At 37.3% G+C, this 17,988-nt stretch overlaps 1 protein-coding gene and 1 long non-coding RNA gene across 3 annotated transcripts in view; one reads left to right on the top strand and one right to left on the bottom strand.

The window, feature by feature from the left end:
• The window catches only part of IL5RA (interleukin 5 receptor subunit alpha), a 70,463-nt gene extending 63,186 nt beyond the window's left edge, over positions 1–7,277 (bottom strand). Inside the window, exons 1-3 of one of the 2 annotated variants that reach the window (XM_077858033.1) lie at positions 7,035–7,277; positions 5,653–5,796; positions 1,445–1,529 (exon numbers count right to left, since the gene is read on the bottom strand). In XM_077858033.1, the coding sequence (XP_077714159.1) occupies positions 1,445–1,517 (73 nt within the window). In that variant the 5' untranslated portion in view covers positions 1,518–1,529; positions 5,653–5,796; positions 7,035–7,277. The remainder of the gene's footprint in view (positions 1–1,444; positions 1,530–5,652; positions 5,797–7,034) is intronic. The other variant, XM_077858032.1, reaches the window with a different exon arrangement.
• A 759-nt stretch (positions 7,278–8,036) lies between these two features.
• Positions 8,037–17,466, top strand: LOC144289694 (uncharacterized). Its single transcript, XR_013357595.1, has 2 exons — positions 8,037–8,137; positions 17,233–17,466. It is a non-coding gene; the product is annotated as an uncharacterized LOC144289694 (long non-coding RNA).
• The last annotated feature ends 522 nt before the right edge of the window (positions 17,467–17,988 follow it).

Raw genomic sequence — 17,988 nt, 5'->3', positions numbered from 1 at the left:
TTTCATTTATCATTCATTATAACTATAGTTTTCAAACTGAGGTCCACTATCTATAAAATTGACTGCAAAAACTTACTGGTTTGTGGCTAGAATTGTTTTTAATGACATGGAATAAAATACAATTATTTCCTGAACCTCTTATTTCCACTACATGAATATACTTAAATATTTGTATATGCATTGGTTCATGATATAAAATTAATTTGTTTCTCGTTATGAAACAATTTGTGAGCAAAACTACTTAGGCATTAATAGAAAAGAGGGTTTTTTCTTTAATGAACCACTTTGTTTTCAAAATAAAAGCTTTCCTCTAAATTACAAAATCAATGCCTGTTCATTTTAGAAATTTTGGAAAGCACAGGTGAGGAAAGAAAGAAAAAAGAAAGAAAAATTACCTGTAATCCTGCAACTGAGAATAGTGTTAAAATGTGATAAATTCATTATTTTTTGTCCATGGTTTATGTTGCTATAACTTGTTAAATTTTTTCCTAAAACTAGGGTAATATTGTACAGATCATTATGAAACCGAATTTTACTTATTTACTACATGGTTAGGATATTTCCATTGATCTTTAATTTTTAATACCTCCTACAACTCTGTGTCTATACTTGCCACATACAGGACTGGTAGTGCTCCGTCTATACTGCTCTGTCCATTATGGTAGCCACTGGCCATATATGGACTATTTAAATGTGAGTTAAACCAAATGTTCATTACCTTGGTTGCATGAGCCATATTCCAACTACTCTGTATTGACTTATGTGTAGTACCTATTACATTGTACAATGAGGATATAGAACAGTGTCCTTATCATAGAAAGTTCTCTCAGACAACACTACATATAGACCATGTGACAATTTTCTTAGGCTCTGTCCTTACATGAAATCCGTTGATCATAGTGTAAGGTTTTTATTCTTTGGTTGTGAGGACTTGTAATTAAGTCCTTGCATGGAAGGGCATTCCACATGTGGTCATCAGCTTCAGCTTTATTCTATAGTGCCCGTATACCCACACTTGGAATATGATTCCCCATTGTAGTACAAAACTTGCATTCTAGCCAACTTTGCTTTCTTAAAGTACAGCATATTCAAAGAGTTTGTATTGTGATAAGAATAAATATTCTTCTTTTAAAAAACCCATACATAATTTCCTAATTGAAGGATTATTTAGGAAAAAATAATGCTATATTTTTGTAATGTACTTTATTTTTTTTTAAGATTTTATTTATTTATTCATGAGAGACACAGGGAGAGAGAGAGGCAGAGACACAGACAGAGGGAGAAGCAGGCTCCATGCGGGGAGCCCGACGTGGGACTCAATCCTGGGTCTCCAGGATCAGGGCCTGGGTTGAAGGCAATGCTAAATTGCTGAGCCACTGGGCCTGCCCTGTAATGTACTTTTTAAAAAAAAGAAATACTACTGAATTTAATAGATGGTACCTACATTTTTTATCAGGAAGTAAGTCTGCTTTCAGTATCACTGTAGCCCCCAATAGAATCAGTAATGCAGGTGCCATGATAATCACATCCTACAAAAAACAAAAGGATGTAGATCCAAATAAACACCAGGTACAATTTTTAAGAAGAATTGGAAGCTACTATCTATCTATCTATCTATCTATCTATCTATCTATCTATTTATTTATTTATTTATTTATTTAAAGATTTTATTTATTTATTCATGAGAGAGACACACACAGAGAGAGGCAGAGACACAGGCAGAGGGAGAAGCAGGCTCCACGCAGGGAGCCCGACATGGGACTCAATCCCCGGTCTCCAGGATCAGGCCCTGGGCTGAAGGAGGTGCTAAACCGCTGAGCCACCCGGGCTGCTCGGAAACTACCTTTTAATGTAAAATGTAGTCATTTTCCCATTTAACAGTTATGAACTATTATGTGCTAGAAATACAAATATGAACAAATCTTGGGTTTTAATATGTGGTTTCATAGTCTGAGGAGCAGGATGGAATGTAAATGAATAATTGTGGTCCAGTTAAACATAGTTGTAATAAAGGTGTGAATGGGGTACATTAGGAGCCAAGAGACTTCTGAATTGACTCCTGAAGAATTAACCAGAATTCTTTTTGTTGTTCTTTAAGATTTATTTATTTCAGAGGGAGAGAGAGAGAGAAAGAGAGAGAGTGAGCACATGCACTCAAGCAGTGGGGAGGGGCAGAAGGAGAGGGAGAGTCCCCAGCTGACTTGGCACTAAGCACAGAGCCCAATGCGGGGCTCCATTTCATGACCCTGAGATCACGACCTGAGAGAAACCAAGAGTTGGTCAACTGAGCCATCCAGGCGCCCCTTAACTAGAGTTCTTGACCCACACAAAGTGGAATACCCAGTGAGGGCAAAGCCAGAAGAGCAAAACTTAAGTTGGAGAGGTCAGGTATTGAGCGGAAGACCAGAGATCTTTGAACAGTAAAAATTCGCGTCACTGCTAATCAGATTGAAAATAAGCACCATTACAATTTTCATTAAAAAGTACTTAAATGCGGACCAACATGACAAGTTTAAATTAAAACAATTTTAATGTGGGGAAAAAACTTTGTATCACAAACCTGGAATAAATGTATGACACTTTGAGTTTAGGAGGAGAGGTTGAATATTTTGATGAATCCAAATAGGCGCAAGCCGTACAAGGAATTGAAACCATAGTTGCAGATCTGAAGAAAATAAAAGCAGTCTTTCTACCTACTTGGGACAACTGAACAATGAAACTGAATCTAGAGTAATAATGTTATAATGACTTAGCTTGGCTCCTGGAAAGAGTGTGTGTTAATGTCAGCATCTTGTTTGACACATCATTGAAGGGAGCTGATCCTTTGTTAGGAATTATAGATTAGAAATCTTGAGTGTTTTCTGAAGATATTGAAAGGCATTTTCATATGAACTGGATTTTAAGGAATTTTTGTGTGCCACTGTGGCTTTTACCAAGCAGTTCCTCCTTAGTCTCTATGCACCTCCTGTGATTTAGTGGGGGACCCAAATGGTAATTAGCCAATTTACAATGAAGAAAAGGAGTCTAAAAGGTTAAATAATTTGCCAAAGATCAAACAACAATTGCCAAGATCAAACAATAAATAATGGAATTTAGACCCAATCTTGGATTTTTCAACAGTGTATGTTCTGTGCTAATTTTTGTTGTTGTTGTTGTTCTGTGCTAATTTAAATGACTTCTAGTTTTCAGTTTAAAGAATTTATTTGAAAGGCGGTGACTGGCTGGCTCAGTTGGAAGAGCATGTGGCTCTTGATCTCAGGGCTGTGAGTTTGAGCCCCACATTGGGTAAAGCGATTATTTAAAAACAAAATATCTTTTAAAAATTTAGTTAAATGGGTTGGTATTTGGTAAATATAATGTTGATAGAACTACAGAAATTGGGCTTTTGGCTTAGTGTCAAGAAAAGAAATTCTTAATTATTATTTTTTAGCTTACTATTTAACCAACTTATTAACTCACTTTGCATAATGAAATCAGTAAAATATCACGGCATAGAAGATAGAAACATACAAATCATTCCAACTTCTTTTTCAAATAAGCTTAGGTATTGCTAATCAGAATTGTGCTACTTTTGATAAAAATAATTTTATCTTACTCTCATCCCACAAAATGAAGAAGCAATTTTAAAAATGACAAGGACAATAAAAGCAGGTATTTTAATACTTTAAAATTTTTCAACAAGGAAGAATGTTAACGAGTTAAATTAGTAATTTGCTGAGCCTGAGAAGCAAAGATACAAAAATAAAACCAAAAAAACCCTTAACAAATGACAACAAAGACAGTTTCCTCTGTAAGAAGGTCATGTCTTTGAAATGTCAGCATTTCCTGAAATGATGTTATATATGCTCTAACTTTGCACTAATTGTCATTAAGAGGGATTCTAGGTCAGAAAAAAAAATGCAAGATTGTTATTTCCTAGTGACTTGTACTGACTGACAAAGTAATTAATATGTTATGACCAAATACCTATTTGTCCTTCACAGTTAAGTAATTGAAGAGATAAAACTGTTGAATATCTAAGTGGGGAGATAATTGAATATTTTACATAACCAAGCACCCTCCCCTAGAATTTGTTATGTATTCTGATGCTACAGCTACAGGAAATAGAATTATTTTTCATATTCAATCACTCAAAACTTTTTCAATGATTATTTTTTTTTGCTGTAAAACAGTCATATGCTTTTTTTCACATCTCATTGTGATATTTTCCATTCAAAAAGGTGATACAACAAACCATGTGTCCTGTAGACAACACAAGATACTCAAATAGAAGTCAAAATATTAGTGCGGATTACAGTTTTTTGTGAGCCAGATAAACTCCCCCCAAGCCAGATAAACTACCCCCAAGGCTGGAGCTTTGGCAGTTGACTCGTATTTTCTGTAACCCTGTTCATTCTCTGGTCTGTTCCCTGAAAGCTCCTCCAGCCTTTGTCCATGGCCCCTTATATATCTGGTCCCAGGCATAGCAATTACCATTGCTGGAAAAACGACCCAAATCTCTTTGGGTCATGTTTTTAACCCAAAGATATATTGTTAAAAAGATGTCAGCTGGGCAACCTTTCACTACCTCTCTAGCTTAAAAAAATATATCAAAATGACAATGTGATGAACTACCTCTCATGGCTGCCAATTAAAATTTACCAGAAAGCTATCAAGTTGTTAAAATAGTATTCAAATTGAGCAGAATGAAGCAAATATGGGCCTACTTACAATCATCACAAATACAAACTCAAGTCTTAGAGATATCATAGGCTTCTTGTTCATGTGACATTTCATTGAGGCTACCTAAAGTTCCTCGAGTGCTCTTTAAGAATCTGACTTCCAGTGTTATGTTGGAAATTTGGGAAAAAACAGGAGTACAACCTCTTGTACCATAGATGTATCTAGAAAGTTGGGTAAAGTTTTGGCAATTGGCAATGGATTTCCCCAGTGTTCCTAAGAATTTGTTAAATTCTACTGAAGTTCAGACTTAAGAATATTTTCCCCTCTTTTTTTCTTTTCAACTTTTTTTTTCTTGCTGGGGGGCATTTGTTTTATAACCAAAGTTGTGTATGCAACCCTGTTTTTAGAGCGTTTTTGAGTCACTTGTGGTGACACCTAATTCCAGACTCAACCTCAGTGCATAGAAATTGAAAAGCAACTGAGAGGATTCATGCTCTGTTAGGCTCTTAAAAGTAAAGAGTTTACTTTTTTACTTCCTCTTTTTTTTTTCCCTGTAATCAGCAATAAAACTCATCTCTTGAGGGATGAAAAATAAATAAATACACCAAGGTGTAAAATGCAAATGACACCTTTAGCACTTAGGTATGTTGCATTAACCCCCAAATGAAAAACTGTGCAGGCTTCCTAAAAGTATAAATGAGTTATAAGGACCACATAGAATGCATGCAATTTTTTTCTTACTATTCCTGGATTTCGGTTAATTTTCTGAAATAGTCATAAAATGTAACACATGGATTCAAATTGTTGCCCTATACAGACATAAAATTATCTTCAGCCAAGGTAGAAATGGAGCCATCAACCTGAACATTTGGAAGATGCAGGAAGAAGGACTTGGCTGCTAATCTCCCAACGGTGGTTAAAATGTCTCCCAGCTAATCCCATATGATGAGACTTGCTATCCCCTGTGTGATCCCCCATTCCTGGGCATACCTGGATCTGGTGATCCTCTTGTTTCCGATGACCATGCTCAATAGCAGAGGGCCAGGACCAGATTCATCCTGTCTGTGCGTTTGGCTGCAGCCCCAACACCTAGCACTGTGTCAGGCACAGGGCAGATGCTAAATGTGCCTGGCCCTGGAAAGAAGAGAAGCAAATTAATACACTAGCATACCAAGTCCAGCTCGGTAGGGTAAAACCTAGCATGGGGACGAAGAGGCCAGAGCACAGCAGGCTGGGAGCATATTAACAAGCCTGGTCCGTTTGGTGGGACGTGTGATACATTTGGTACCTTGCCTAAAAATTTCCCCAAGTAGCAGTTCAAGTAATGAAAACAAATGAGGTGATTTGATTTCCAAATCTTTATTGTGTTTTGAAGTGCAAACTTTAAATGAACAAATAGCTACATACATTAATATATTTTTCAATAACTACAAAAGAGCACATAACCTTTCATACAAAATAAAAATTGTACCAGGCAATGAAATTTTTGGCATGATAATCCGTTAAATTGAGTATCAAATATATTAATCAATATGGCCATAAAAGTGGTCACTTTTCATGTGTTTATGAATGTTAGGCTCGTGGGGGATTGAGGGATTTTTGTTTTTCTTCCGCTTTTTAAAATTTTTCATCCATTTCTCCTATGTATGTAAAAAGAAATTTATGTTGCTTTGGGAAAATAATTAACAAAATCAAGTGAGATATTTTAGCTATTTATATTTTAGATACTTCAAATTATTGTACGTCTCATGTCAGGTCAAATAATCTTGAAAATCCCAGAACCCCCAGGAGAAACAAAAAAGTGGAATGCCTTCAGTTAGAAGCAATGCAATCATCTCCTTTTTGCTGTTGTTTCTTAATTTGTAGCTTTTTAAATTAACTCTGAAACATCCTCACCAAGATGTTTCATTAACTCCTACACCTTGTTTTCTAAACTCCGGTGTTTTTAAATAGATCTTGGCAGAGTATATATTTTCATTTTAATCCTCAAAGTATCTGCAGCAATAGCAATACAAGCCCCCCTGTATAAAGGTCAACAAAAACCATAGATGTTTTGTTAGTATGACTCACCTTGCCGTGGATTTGCCCTCCTCAGTTACTTAGCTGAGTTATAAGGACACAAGAATAGAACACTATGCCCAGAATCGATATGACCTGCCTGATAGATGTTTTATAGCACCATTATTAGTTCTGCCCCTGCTAATAATAGTTATAAGTGGTTTTGTTTCCCCTTTTTATTTAAAAGTTTGCCATGTATTTATAAATCATTATTTCTCACTTTTCCTGTCCTCCTCCCTTCAATTCCCCACGTAATGAAATTATTAGGAGGTGGAGCATGGGGTGATCTTAGAGAAAAAAAGGCATTTGCTCACTTTGCGATGAATCAGCCTTGGATCCCCACTGCGTGAGAAGTGCGCTGGCCATGCCATCAGAAGCAGCTGCAAGGGCATTGAAAATGAATCTTATCTCTGGGTGCACTTTTTGACTTAGAGGCGGTTCTTCTTTACTGTTTCATCATCACAGCTGTAATGGTTACAAACTCACAGGCAGTTTGCTTTATCGTGGGATGGCAACAGAGTTTCTCTAAATGTCCAGGAGCATTTGCCAGAGCAATTATGGACAAGTCTCTGCAGCAACTCCCAAATGAATGAAATGAAAGGATCTCTCTTGTCCAGATAGCCACTATCTGATAACGGTCTCGTCTGCATGTTCATTCTCTTTCAAGATGATTGGCTCTGTTCAGGAGCTGAGAGTAACATTTATTCTGGGTGACAAGGTCATCAAGTTTTCTGCAGGGACTCTCAAGCATGGCATTTCTAAGTTCTTTAGAGGCCTCATTCAGCTAAGGTACGTATTGCACCTCTGTCACCCACACAGTGCCAGGCAGGTGATACAACACGAAGAATGGGGCATGTGGAATTATTAGGTTTCTCTGCATGCTGAGCTTTAGCCACACTTCCCAATCTGAAGAGAATGCCTTAGTCTTTCTCTTCTTTGCTAGCAGGTCCTGCATTCACAAATAGTTGTGTGTACCAGGGTAGGGAGAGTTTCTTAGTGTAATAAATTGCTGGCAGCTGTAGCCTGGCTTGTCCTATACAAATTGTGACAGATAGTGGCGGTTGGGGCTGTGGCACTGCCCAGGACCTCCTCCCTCCTGTCATCTCCCAGTTCTCTGCAGAGCACTTCCACTGACACCTCAGTATGCATTAATTTAAGTAGTAGCTTTTTCCTTTATTGCTCCATTTTTGTCCAGGAATTTTGAGGTGATAGACTAGCAAAGCTAAAGGAAAAAAAAAATGTGACCTGGAGTGTCCATGGGTAAGAATAGCACTTATTGTAAAGTGTCTGAGCCAGGTATGAGTCATTGCCTTTGTAAGAGGACCTCCTCTCTTAGCCCGAGGAGCTGAGCGACAATGGCTTGTGAGAAGCCAACGCAGGAGGAAGGGGAGCGGGGGGGCCAGGAAGCAGCTGCCAGGTGAGATCAGTTCTGTTTGCAAGACAGGAATCCCAAGTACCCTGAATAATATTTCCCAGGAGGCTCCGTGTAGATAATGTGTAAGGACAGTGAGTGGGGTTCTTAAAGTATCTGCTGGAGCAGTTGCCAAAATGAAATAAGATTAATCCTTTTGGATGACTTGAAAAATTGTGATTTTCCCTGGGGAAGGGGAAAGTGGCAGAGGGAACAGAGAGAGAGAGAGAGAGAGAGAGAGAGAGATCCATTTTTTTTGCTCAGAAGGCACCCAGAAAAATTGAGATAGAGTATCTGCCTCGGACCTACTCTTTGGCATCCTACATATCTAATTTTAGATGTAGCATACTTGTCACTATAGAAGCCCTAAAAATAGTTATTAACCATTGCAAGGGCCATAATTTCTGGCTTGAAAGTGTACTTTCACGTTCTCTATATTTCTTATATTCATTTACTCAAGAAATATTTACTGAATGCAGCTATGCACAGTGCTGGGCACCATTAAGAACATAAAGAAAGTTAGAGCTGGTTCCTACCCTGGATACCATCTTCTTGGATTATATGATCCTTTATCAACTCTATCAATAATAATTTAAAAAGTATGCTCACATTTTTGTCTCCATGTCCTATTTCCACTGTAGCCTGAAGGATAATGAGGGCTCTGTATCATTTACTTTTTGTGGCAACAGATTTCTTCTTTAGAATAAACTGTAAGCGTCTAAAGATAGTATAATGGAACATGCTGAAAGAATCCTTCACAATATTTTTTTAAGTAAAATCAAATTTGCCTGTATTCTTGTAGAAGAAAAGGAATCTGGGTTCAGCCAAATAGTATAGGTGAAAATATGAATAGGACAACAGGAAGGATCTCAGGATTCAGTGGCTCCACCTTGGACTCTGGTTATAGAAGCTTACTAAAGGTGTCTATTTCTAGAAATCCATTCCATAGAAATGTGAAATGGAGACCAAGACTCATATGAGAGAAAAAGAGTGAAATTCATTTTACCTTTACTTTTAATGTTAAACTAATATGGGGATGGTTGACAGAAAAATAACTTTCAAAGGTTGAAATATGTAGTTAATAAAAGGAGTGTTTATTGAGAACTTTTCATAACAGGATATTATGGTAAAATGTTAAGTAAAAACAATAGGAGAATAGATGATAGATAGATATAGATTTTTTTCATAATTTCATTTTTGATCAAAAGACCAAACTGATAGGAGTGGTTATCTCTAAGTAGTAGGTTATTAGTTAGCTATTGCTACAGAACAACCACCCACAAACACCACAGTGGTAAACATTGATAAGCATTTATTTCTTTCCCAAATGTCTGAGTTTTGACTAGACTCTGGCTAAATTTGGCTGGACTCCAGGTCACAGAGTGGGGCCATGCATATTCTAAGCATCTGCCATTCACTTGGAAACCAACGGCTACCCAAGGAGGATTCTTTTTATGGTGATAGCAAAAGTGCAAGAAAGCAGGACAAACTGTGCAAGTCTATTTCAAGAATTAAGTCACATTCACTGACATTCCAGGAATCAAAACAGATTACATGGCCACACCCAGAGTCAAATGGATCCGGCCCACAGTCTACTCCACCCACATGATAAGGCCATGATAAGGGTGTGGATGTGTACAGTTGCTAGAGGGCAGTGATGAATTGGAACCAATGGCTTATCTACTGCACTGGGATTAACATATCCCTTCATTTTCTTCTTATGCTCCTATATATGCAAATATTTTATTCTGTATAAATTTAGATAAAAAATAAAGTATTAGAGGCCTACAGATTAGTGGAATAGAACTGAGAGTCCAGAAATGAGCTCTCACATTTACAGTTGATGGATTCTTGACAAGAATGCCAAGACAATTCGGTGGAGAAGGAAACAGTCTTTTTAGCAAATAACATGTGAATATCCAAGAGAATGGTGTTCAACTCCTACCTCATACCATACCCCAAAATTAACTCCAAGGAAGTGAAATACTTAAAAGTGAGAACTAAAAACTATAAAACTCTTTAGAAGAAAATATAGACATAAATCTTAGTGACCTCACATTAGGCAGTGGTTCCTTAAACATGATTCCAGAACAAAGAAAATGTAGATACGTTGGACTTCAGTAGAATTAAGAGCTTTTGTGCTGCAAAGAAAGAAAGTGAAGACAACCCACTGAATGGAGGAAAATATTTACAAATTACATATCTGGTACAGGACTTGCAACCAGGAAAAAATGAGGAAATCTTAGAACTCACCAATGAAAAGACAAATACCCTGAGGAAAAATGGACTCACGATTTGAATGGACATGTCTCCAAAGTAGATGCACCAATAGCCAGGGTATACATGAAAAGGTACTCAACATCATCCATTGGAAAAATGCAAATCAAAACCACAAGGAGATACCTCTTCCCATCCACTAGGATGGTTAAAACAAAAAGACAACTAACAGTGTTGTTGAGAATGTGGAGAATTAGAACTCTCATAGACTGTTGCTGGGAATGTAAAATGGTACAGATGCTTTGGAAGACAGTCTGGCAGTTTCTTAGAAAGTTAAATATAGAATTACTATATGACTCAGCAATTGCATTCCTAGGCAAATACCCAAAAGAATTGAAGACCTGTATCTATATAAAAATTTGTATGTGAATGTTTCATAGCAGCATTATTAGTAACAGCCAAAAAATGGAAATAACACAAATGTCTATCAACCAATGATAAAGAATATGTGGTATATCCATGCAATGGAGGGGCACCTGGGCAGCTCAGTCATTAAGCAATGGACTCTGGGTTTCAGCCCAGGTCATGATCTCAGGGTTGTGAGGTCAAGTTCCATGCTTAGCCGAGAGTCTGCTGGAGATTCTCTCTCTCCCACCCCTCTCCCTGGCTCGCTCTCTCTCTCTCAAAAATAAAAATAAAATTAATAAATATCCATTCAATGGAATGTTATTAAGCGGTAAAAAAGAAACAAACTACTGATACATGCTAGACATGAATGATCCTTGAAAACCTGAAGCTAAGTGAAAGAAGTCGGTTCACAGAAGACCACATATTTTATGATTCTACTTATATGAAAGGTCTAGAATAAGCAAATTCATAGGGATAGAAAGTATATTAGTGATTGCTTAGGGTTGGGAAGGGGGAGTGTGGGCAAAGTGAGAAGTGACTGCCAATGGTGGTGGGGTTTCTTAGGGGGTAATTAAAATGTCTGGATTGTGGTGATGATTGCCAACTCGGTGACTAAGCTTAAAACCACTTGATATAGGAGAAGTTTATGATAATACATCTCAATAAAACTGTTAATTAAAAAAAAAAGATGTCCTAACAGGATTTAAATAGAATCCTAGGTAGTTATTAGAACAATTCCAGCATAAAATCAATGTGTAGGTTTACCATGCATAGCTAAAATTAAAAGCATATCTTTATTCAATAAAGAATCTCAGTAGCTTAGGAATCTTGTGTTAGTAATCATTTTTTTTTACTATTGCTTTTATTATTTTTTTACTTGTATTGAGATATAACCGACATATAATGTGATATAAGTTGATGTATAACATAATGGTTTGTTGTAAGTACATATTACAAAATAATTTTGCAAGGACCAACTCTTTGCTTGCAAAGCCAGATACAAAAAATCAACCAGAATATGGAAACAAATGAACTATGCAATTAAGCTTACTTTATTCATATAAATTAGTATTCTATTTCAATCAGGAAATAACTTACCTCATGCCTGGAGCTGTCAATTGCTACATACACATTATCATATCACAGGCCTATAAACCTATTTTGCAGATGAATAAACTGAAACTCAGAGAATTCACCCTAGCTTGGTTGTGATGCTCTCCAGTCACGTTGCTGACCATGGCAACACTTTAGTTGTGTAATCGTCATAATTATTTTGAGAGAAACAGTGTAACAAAGTACATAACAAGGAATAAATCTCCTATGTGGTGGTGGGGGGGTAAGGGGGGCGGGGAAGAGATTCCTCTTGAGAAACTTCCAATTATTTCAGGTTAAGTCTGAACATCATTTCCTGTGGGAAGACCTCTCTGACTACTCTTTCTCCCGAGGGGAGTGTTCATTCTACAGCGGAGATTGTTTTTATACCTACTGAATATTATGTTTATATCTCTGTCTCCACCATTAGATGCGAGGGCAGGTCTTAATTTGGTCTTAATTTGATCCAGCTTGGTTTTGTCAGAATCCGTCAGAGTATCCAGTTTTAAGGAAAGAAGAGGGAGTTTGTGTTGTTACAATAGGGAATTCCATATGATTCTCTATTTGAAAGCAGGAAAGCAACCGAGAACATCACAAGGAAGCTGGTTTAGACACTTGGTTCTGATCTGAGGCTGCTGATAAGTCAGAATTTTGAAGGTGGTTATTCTCAGTTTTTACCCTTGGGCCTCTGTTCTTTTACTATTATTGAAGTCCCATCTTTTAAAATTAATGACCCAGTATGAAATTTCAGAACAGCTAAAATTGATTTGTCTATTTACTTACCTCCTTTAAATGTAAAATAAAATTGCATTTGTGTGTAAAATCCCCTAGCACCAATGAAAATTGCGATTCTACATTTTCTGAGAAATCTCTTTATTTGTCCTCTGGGAGATCTTAAACTTTAGTTGGCTTCTATTAAACTTTTATGAGAACAAAATGAGTGAATGACTTTTCCTTTAAAGAGGTACTTTTTGTTGTTTCGAAGAAAGAACACATTCTTGAAACAGAACATGTCTTTTAAACAAATGACTCAGTGTTCCTTATGCCTACCCCCCCCCCCAAAAAAAAAGAGGGTGAGGATAGGGGAGGAGTTTGAGGTTTAACCAGCCTCACTCCCAAATTGCAGAATATTAGAATTAGGTCAAAATTATGTTTTTATATGGCTTGTCTTAATATTGCTTCAAATATCTTCCTCAAGGAGCCTAAACTGTTATTATAAACTCTTATCTTTATGCGAAGCATTATTTTCCCTTCTCTGTCATATTTCAAAATGCAGATGCTCTTTGGAGCAGTGATGTATTAAGGACACTGATGCCATAGGAGCTGGGTGCTGGCAGGTGGGATGGGGAGCTCTGATCTGAGGGTTATCATCTGTTATTTAATGGTTTTTATCTCTGTTGAGCCACCTGTTTTTCCCTGAAATCAAATCCTCTGCCTAAAACCAGAAACAGGAACAAATGCAGAAAATATTCAGCATTAAGGTTGATACAATTAATGTATTAAGTTGACCGACCAGCTGTTTTGTCACATGATGATCCTTAGTGTTCTCATGTCTTCCCATCCCCTGAACCACGAAAGCACACACTTGAAGGTTGCAGTAGGCTGAATAATGGCCCCCAAAGATGTCCGTCTCCTAATTCCCAGAGCTTGCATACGAATCACCTTCCATTGGAGATGTGATTAAGGTGAGGATCTTTCAATGGTTACCTGGATTATCCAGCATGCTCAATGTAATCACAAAGATCCATATAAGGAGGTAGTGGGGAGGTCAGAGAAGAAAGAGGTTTTGTTGCTGGCTTTGAAGATGCAGAGAAGGAAACTCTAGAAACTGGAAAGGACCCAAAACAAAACAAACACAGATTCTTCCCAAGTGCCTCCAGAAGGAATGCAGCCCTGTGGACTCATTTTAGATTTATGACCTCCAGAGCTGGGAGACCATAGGTTTTTGTACCAGGCCCTTCCAACCTGTTTTCTATGCTGCAACCAGACTAGTCACATGAAAATTACAGTAGATTTCTGACCAGCTTAAAAAACTTTTAAAGTCTTCCTATTACCATTAAAAAGAAGTTCAAATATCCTTATGCCCTGCATGATCTGGTCCTGGCTGCTTCTTCAGCTTCATCAGAGTACACTAGTGATTCCAAGTCAGAATGGCTGAGTTGAATTCTATTTGTGCTCCTCACTTCCTCTGTGACCTTAGACAGATTCACCTCTCTGTGCCTATGTTTTCTCGTTGGAAAATACCGCATTGCATGTTGCTGATGATCAATAAGAATACAATACTTGGCACGGTTCTAAACATAGTATAAATTACTATGCAACCTTATTACAGATGAGCGTTCACGCATGTCATTGGCACATAGTAGACACTAAACAAACATTGGATGGATGGATGAATGAATGGAAACAGCATTGCATTCACAACCATTTCACATACTCTGTTACTTCTCTCTGATGCAGTTTTAAAAGAACACAATGAAAACTTAGGTGAACAGAGACAGCTGAACATTTGAGAGCCACATTTTGGCTACTGGACGTATAAACAGGAATAAAAAATCTGATTCACTATGAAGAAAGCTGAAAGCCATCCACTCCTGAGGGAATCTTTAACCAGCACTGAAATGTATACCAACCAACATTAATGGGCTTTTCAAACCAGCATTGATAACCAAGAACTGAGGGTTGAACAATAAATAATTCTTAATGGTTTTTATTTCATTTTCTTTACTTTTTAATAATATGTTGCCTTCTAACTACAGAGGAATACTCATGGCTGTGGTGTTCCTATAGCATAATGGAAACTTGCCCTACCCTAACAGTCTCCTCTGTATGTATTTACTTGGGGATAGATAATACACAGTAAGAATATTTCTTTTAGGAGTTCCAAGTGATAAATGTCAGTTCCTTTGCTGGTAAAATTGTATTTTCCTCAGGATGGGTCTATACTAAGAGATAATAGTAAACTTCTTGTGTGCAGCAGCCAGGACTTGTGGATTGCTTTGGTTGTCCTCACCATCGTCCTAGGGTGGGAGGTTGAGGGGCATTCTGTTTGTTAGTTCTTTTCCACTTTAGTTTGATGGCCTCAAAGTTCTTTATTCTACCTTCATATTGAAGGACTTTTGTAGTTGAATTTATTTGAATAAGCATTTATTAAGAGCCTTTTAAAATACATATTTTTAACTTTCATGTTCTAATTTTGGCTAATATATGGAAAGAAAATAGTTTTGTCAGGTTTTTTTCAGGTATAATTTACATACAGGAAAGTTTATTCTTTTTAATATATTGATCGTGTGTTTTGACTGACAACACAGGCATGCACTCAACCACCAGCAAGATATTGTAGAACCATTCCATCCCCCCCCAAAGTTCACTTATGTCACTTTGTAGTGAGCCTCCATCTGCAGTCCTTGCAGCAACTGGGCTACTTTCTGTCTCTATAATTTTGTCTTTTCCAGAATGTCCTATAAAGAGAATCATTATGTAGCCTTCTGAGTCTGGCTTTCTTTATTTTAGATTTAGATATATATATATATCAGGAGTTAACTCTTTTATATTGGTAAGTGATATTTCTTTGTATGGATATATCACAGTTTACTTATCCATTTATCTGTTGGTGGAAATTTGGCTTATTTCCAAGTTTGGATGATTATCAGTAAGGCTACTAGAGCCATTTATATATACATATATAAATGTATGTATATATAAATATATATATATATATATATATATATATATATATATATATATTTTTTTTTTTTAAAGTAGGCTCCATGTCCAGCATGCAGCCCAACATGGGACTTGAACTCACAACCCTGAGATCAAGAGTTGAGATCAAGAGTCAGATCTTAACTGACCAAGCCCCCCAGGTGGCCCCACACATTTTTAAATGTGAACATAGGTTTTCATTTTTCTCAGGTAAATCTCAAGGAGTAGGATTGGTGGGTCGTATATTAAGAGGAGACACAACTTTATCAGAAACTGCCAAACTTTTCTGGAGTGGTTGTAGCAGTTTGTATTCTTACCAACAGTGTATGAGTTCCAATTGATCCACATTGTCAGCAGCACTTGATACTACCAGGCTTTGATTGAAGCATTCTAATTAGTATGTGACGGCATCTCGCTGTGGTTTCAATTTGTATTTCCCTAGTAACTGATGATGTGAGTGTCTTGACATGATTGTTTGCTAACCATATAACTTCTTCTGTTACAATTATTACAAATATGATAAGTTATTATATTCTAGCCTATATGTCTCTATACCTTTAAGCTATTATTAAAATTAAAACTAGTATCTGCTGCCACTGAATAAAAATACATTTATTTTAAAATTATTGTGTGGCAGAGGAGTGGGCTTCAGGGTGCCTGGCTGGCTCCCAGGACCCTGGGATCATGACCTAAGCCAAAGGCAGGCAAATAGTGGGCTTTACTCCTACTTCTCTGCCACCTTGAATCCTAAGACCTTGCTAGATCCACTTACTCTAGTAGTTTTGTGGATTCCTATGCAAACCATTGTGTCACCTGAAAAGACTGTTATGCCTTTCCTGATTATTACATCCTTTATTTCTTTTTCTCATGTTAATGGCTATGAACTACAGTAAAATATTGAAAAGAAGTCATGAGACTGGGCATCTTTGTTTCTGATATTAGAGGAAAAGTAGCCAATATTTTATCATTGAGTATGATAGTAGCTGTACATTTTCATAGATGCCCTTTACTAGATTAAGGAAGTCTCCTAGTCTTAATTTTCTGAGAGTTCTTGTCATTAATACATGTGGAATTTAAGTGCTTTTTCTGCATCTACTGGGATTATCACAAAGGTTTTTTTAGTTTTTTAATATGGTGGACAACAGTAATTGCTTTTCAAATGTTAAATCTATATTGCATTCCTAGAATAAACCAAACTTGATCAAAACCTAATTTACTGGATTTGGTTTGCTGATGTTTCATTAAACATATGTGTTTCTAGATTCATGTGGATAATGATGTATAAATTCTTTTTTGGTAGTATCTATTTCAGGTTTGTTATCAGTGTCATGCTAGTCCCAAATAAGAGGGTAAATGTTTCCCTTTCTATTTTCTGAACAAAAATTGTGCAAGATTGGTGTTATTTCTTCCTTAAGCGGTTGATAAATTCGACCGCTAAAACCATCTGGGCCTGGAATTATCTCTGTGGGAAGTTTGTTGAACAAACTCCCATTTCTTTATTAGTAAAGTTTCATCCTGTTTCAGTTTTGATGTATATTTCAAAGAATTTGTCCATCTCATCCTCAGTGTCAAATTCGTTGGCATAAAATTGCCCATAATGTTGTCTATTATCGTGTTAATGTCTATGTCTATAGTGCTATGCTCTTTCTCAGTGAAGTCTCTGTATTTTTTTCTTGCAGCCTCGTAAGAATATACGGATGTATTCCTTGCCATGTGGAAGAGCATAAATCAGTACTTTGCCTCTGAATGGCAACTAGGAAACCTAGTCCTGTGCTTCTCAAAATGGGATACCTAACACCCCTGAAGATAAGAGGTCTGATCATTGGAAACCACAGAAACTCTACGGCACATAAATTTTTCTAGGAACATTTTAGGGAAATTAAAGTGTTATTAAAAAGACTACCTTTACGAAACCATGATGCAGATCTTATTTATTTTTTAAAGATTTTATTTATTTTAGGGATCCCTGGGTGGCGCAGCGGTTTGGCGCCTGCCTTTGGCCCAGGGCGCGATCCTGGAGACCCGGGATCGAATCCCACATCGGGCTCCCGGTGCATGGAGCCTGCTTCTCCCTCTGCTGGTGTCTCTGCCTCTCTCTCTCTCTCTGTGACTATCATAAATAAAATTAAAAAAAAAAAAAAAGATTTTATTTATTTTAGAGGCCGTGAGAGAGTGCACACGGTGGAGGGGGGGCCACAGAGGCACCAGCGGACTCCTCGCTGGACAGGGAGCCCCTTGGGGGCCCATCCCAGGCCCGGGAGCACCACCTAAGCCAAAGGCAGGCAAATAGTGGATTGAGCCACCCAGATTTTTTTTTGTAAGATTTTATTTATTTATTCATGAAAGAGACAGAGAGAGAGAGAGGCAGAGACACAGGCAGAGGGAGAAGCAGGCTCCATGCGGGGAGCCGGACGTGGGACTCGATCCGGGAGCCC

Source organism: Canis aureus, chromosome 19, assembly GCF_053574225.1.
Source record: "Canis aureus isolate CA01 chromosome 19, VMU_Caureus_v.1.0, whole genome shotgun sequence".
In the NCBI taxonomy this organism is placed as follows: domain Eukaryota; kingdom Metazoa; phylum Chordata; class Mammalia; order Carnivora; family Canidae; genus Canis; species Canis aureus.
The sequence above is the reverse complement of the archived record's forward strand: the minus strand, read 5'-3'. Positions and strand labels throughout refer to the sequence as shown.